The following is a 3064-nucleotide window of genomic DNA, read 5'->3' on the forward strand; positions in this document are numbered from 1 at the left end:
TGGTATTTAGAAATGGCAAATAAATTTTATTTAATTTTTTTACACTACCAGAAAATGGCTCATTCGTTCCCAGTAGTTAGTACCGGTCATGCTTTGGTCCGGTACTAAAGTTGACTCGACGCCACTTTAGTACCGGGTCCAAATTTGAAAGCTCCCAAAACCATTTTAGTACCGGGTCAAGCCACTGACCGGTACTAAATGTTGCATTTTAGTACCGATCGGTGTTACCGACCGGTACTAAAATGGCGTGTCCATTTAGTACCGGCCGGTAACACCGACCGGTACTAAAATGCAACATTTAGTACCAGCCGGTGACTTGGTCCGGTACTAAATGGTCCTCTACGAGTTACTTCAAAAGGAATGCATCTCCCACACTAGTCATAAGTGATGCATAGGTGGGATGGTAAGGAAGACTCGCGCGAGGTAGGAGGTCGTGAGTTCGATTCCCACAGACCACGCACGCGCGAAATTCGCGTGACTTGTGACGATGCGCGTGTGCGAGAGCCTCCTAGCTACTCAACACTTTTTTCCTTTAATTTTTGGGCGCAAAACATGTTACCGACCGGTACTAAATGTTCCCTTTTAGTACCGGGCGTTTTGACCGGTACTAAATGGTGTGCCATTTAGTACCGGCCAAGCGGTACCGGTCAGCCGCCCAGTACTAAAAGGGGGTTGCTGACCGGTACTAATGTTAGATTTTCTAGCAGTAGTACGGATAAGTTGTAAATCGTGAGACGAATCTAATGAGCATAATTAATTCATAATCAATCTATAAGTAACGGATGGTACTGTAGCATAATCATGAATTAAGTAGGCTCATTAGATTCATCTTCCATCCGTGTAAAAGGTTTTATAAATAAATTTTATTTAATACTCCATGCATGTATCTAAATATTCAAATATTCGATGTGATGTTTTTTTTAAAATGTTAGAATCTAAACAAACTGTGTAGTTTGAATTTAAATAAGAGGGAGAGAGAAGCGGGCCGGCCGGGTGAAGTACCAGCTGAACGGCTACTGGTGGCCAGCAGCTGGGCTGCTCAGCCCAGCCAAATTCAGCCTATCACCCGGGCAACAGCCTGAAGTTGGCCAGCAATTCAGCCTATCAGCCGGCCAGGAGCCCGAACGGAGTGAATCAAGAATACAGTATAGCACAGGCAGAATGCATGCAGTGCGCGTGGCAGTGTTGCTCTTGCCAAAAAGGAAAACGATGGACCGAGCAATTTTGTTTTCGTGTTAGTTCGTCCCTGCAACTAAAAAAGAGACTGCTACTAGTAGTTGATAGCTGATTGAAGCACACACTAGCGAGGAGAGACATGGATTAAAACGAGTACCACAGGCAAACACAACGCTGAGAGGGTACAAACCAACTACGTAGTAGCTAGCTAGCTCCTACGAACATGACACATCACACATGAATATACATGATACCTACATTATACATTACACTGCGCGCGTACACTAGACGTGCTACCTGACTGGACTGCTAGGACCTCGGCTACTTAACTAAACGTGTCAGCCAGCTACAGCTAGCTAGCTACGCGTCGTAGGACATGTACTTGGAGATGGCCTTGGTGCCCTCGGACATGGCGTGCCTGCCGAGCTCCCCGGGGAGCACCAGCCTGACGGCGCTCTGCACCTCCCGGGAGCTCAGCGTCGCCCTGCCGGACGCCTTGGACAGCCGCGCCGCCTCGTCCGCCAGCCGCTCGAACATGTCCGCCATCATCATGTCCAGCACCCGCATCGCGAGGCCCGACACCCCCAGCTCCGGGTGCACCTGCTTCAGCACGCGCCACACGTACCGCTTGTACCCGCCCACGCCGCCCATGCTGGCGTCGCCGCCGGGGCTCGCCTGCCCCAGCCGCCGCCGCCGCTGCCCTCCCTTCTTCGCCCTCGCCTTGTCGCCGCCGCCCCGCTTCTTCTGCTGCTGCGGCGTCGTCTTTGCTGCTGCCGCCTTCCTCTCCGACGCCACCCGCGGCGTCTCCGGCGGCTCCTCGTCTTGCCGCTCCTGCGGCGGCGGCGGCGGCTTCCTCTTCTTCTTCTTTCTGGCGTCCTCCTCCACCTCCTCCTCCTGCTCCTCGTTGGGGTCCTGCGTCTCCTGGCTCTGCGCCACGGGTGGTTCTTGCGCGGCTTCTTCAGCAGGGGGCGCCGGCTTCTCCTCCTCGCGCCGGCCACCACGCCGGCCTCTCTTGCTGGTGGCCTGCTTCTTCGCGTTGGAGCCACCGGTGGTGGCGTCGCCGTCCGGGGTAGTGACCTCGATGTGCACGACCCTCCTGGAGCCGCCAGAGACGTCCACGGCGGGTGGCGCGAGGGCAAGAGCCTCCGTGCCCCGCTGCTCCGGCTCACCGTCGGGGACAACGGCGGTGGTGACCTCCACGGTCTCCTGCACCACCTTGGTCTTCACCACGGAGCCGACCACCTTGCCGCCGCCACGCCGCTTGGGAGCCATGATGCCAACCGAATTTGCTCGCGCGAGTCGCGACTAGTGAGTGCTATGCTAGTTCAGATTTAGACACTAACAGTGGCGACGATGAACGACGACGCAGCTCGGTGGGGGCGACGCTGCTTTATGCGAAGGACGCTAAGGGACACGTCACGGGCCGGCGGGACACGCGGCTGCGTGGGAGGGCGAGTAGCGACGTGGTAACTCGTGGTAACTTCTGCCGCCTGGGGCTCCGTGAGCAGACAGGCACAGTTGCCTCTCACGGTCGTGTCGTCGTGGTGACATCTCCAGGCCTTTGGAGAGCCCCTCATGGAGACAGGTCGATAACATGAGCAGAGGGATCTAGAGGATAGGAGGGACTCGTCGATCAACGCGCGCGCGGGCTCCCTTGAAATTCGAATGACTGTTAAAGTTTTGGCCTCTCTCTCTGTTTGGTTTTTTTAGTAAAAACTACTATAGTAAATTTTGACCATTAATTAGAGAATTAAATAAATACAATTTACAAAACTAACTTCACAACTTCTGCGTTATTTCACAAAACGAATCTAATAAGGCATTTGATCGCATAATTAAAAGATAGTTACTATAGTATTATTGTAGCCAATCATTCATTAATTACTGT

At 53.3% G+C, this 3064-nt stretch overlaps 1 protein-coding gene across 1 annotated transcript; it reads right to left on the reverse strand.

Annotated features, from left to right (window-relative positions):
• Positions 1-1316: 1316 nt before the first annotated feature.
• On the reverse strand, positions 1317-2518 carry LOC120658769 (histone H2B.2-like). Its single transcript, XM_039936968.1, has one exon. The coding sequence runs from the start codon at positions 2446-2448 to the stop codon at positions 1537-1539; it is 912 nt and encodes a 303-aa protein (XP_039792902.1). The 5' UTR covers positions 2449-2518; the 3' UTR covers positions 1317-1536.
• Between the last annotated feature and the right edge of the window lie 546 nt (positions 2519-3064).

The sequence above is a fragment of the Panicum virgatum genome, chromosome 2N, assembly GCF_016808335.1.
Source record: "Panicum virgatum strain AP13 chromosome 2N, P.virgatum_v5, whole genome shotgun sequence".
Taxonomy (NCBI): Eukaryota; Viridiplantae; Streptophyta; class Magnoliopsida; order Poales; family Poaceae; genus Panicum; species Panicum virgatum.

What these genes read in the sequence shown, in the direction of transcription:
- LOC120658769 (XM_039936968.1), bottom strand. Translation starts at nt 2,448, where the DNA reads ATGGCTCCCAAGCGGCGTGGCGGCGGCAAGGTGGTCGGCTCCGTGGTG.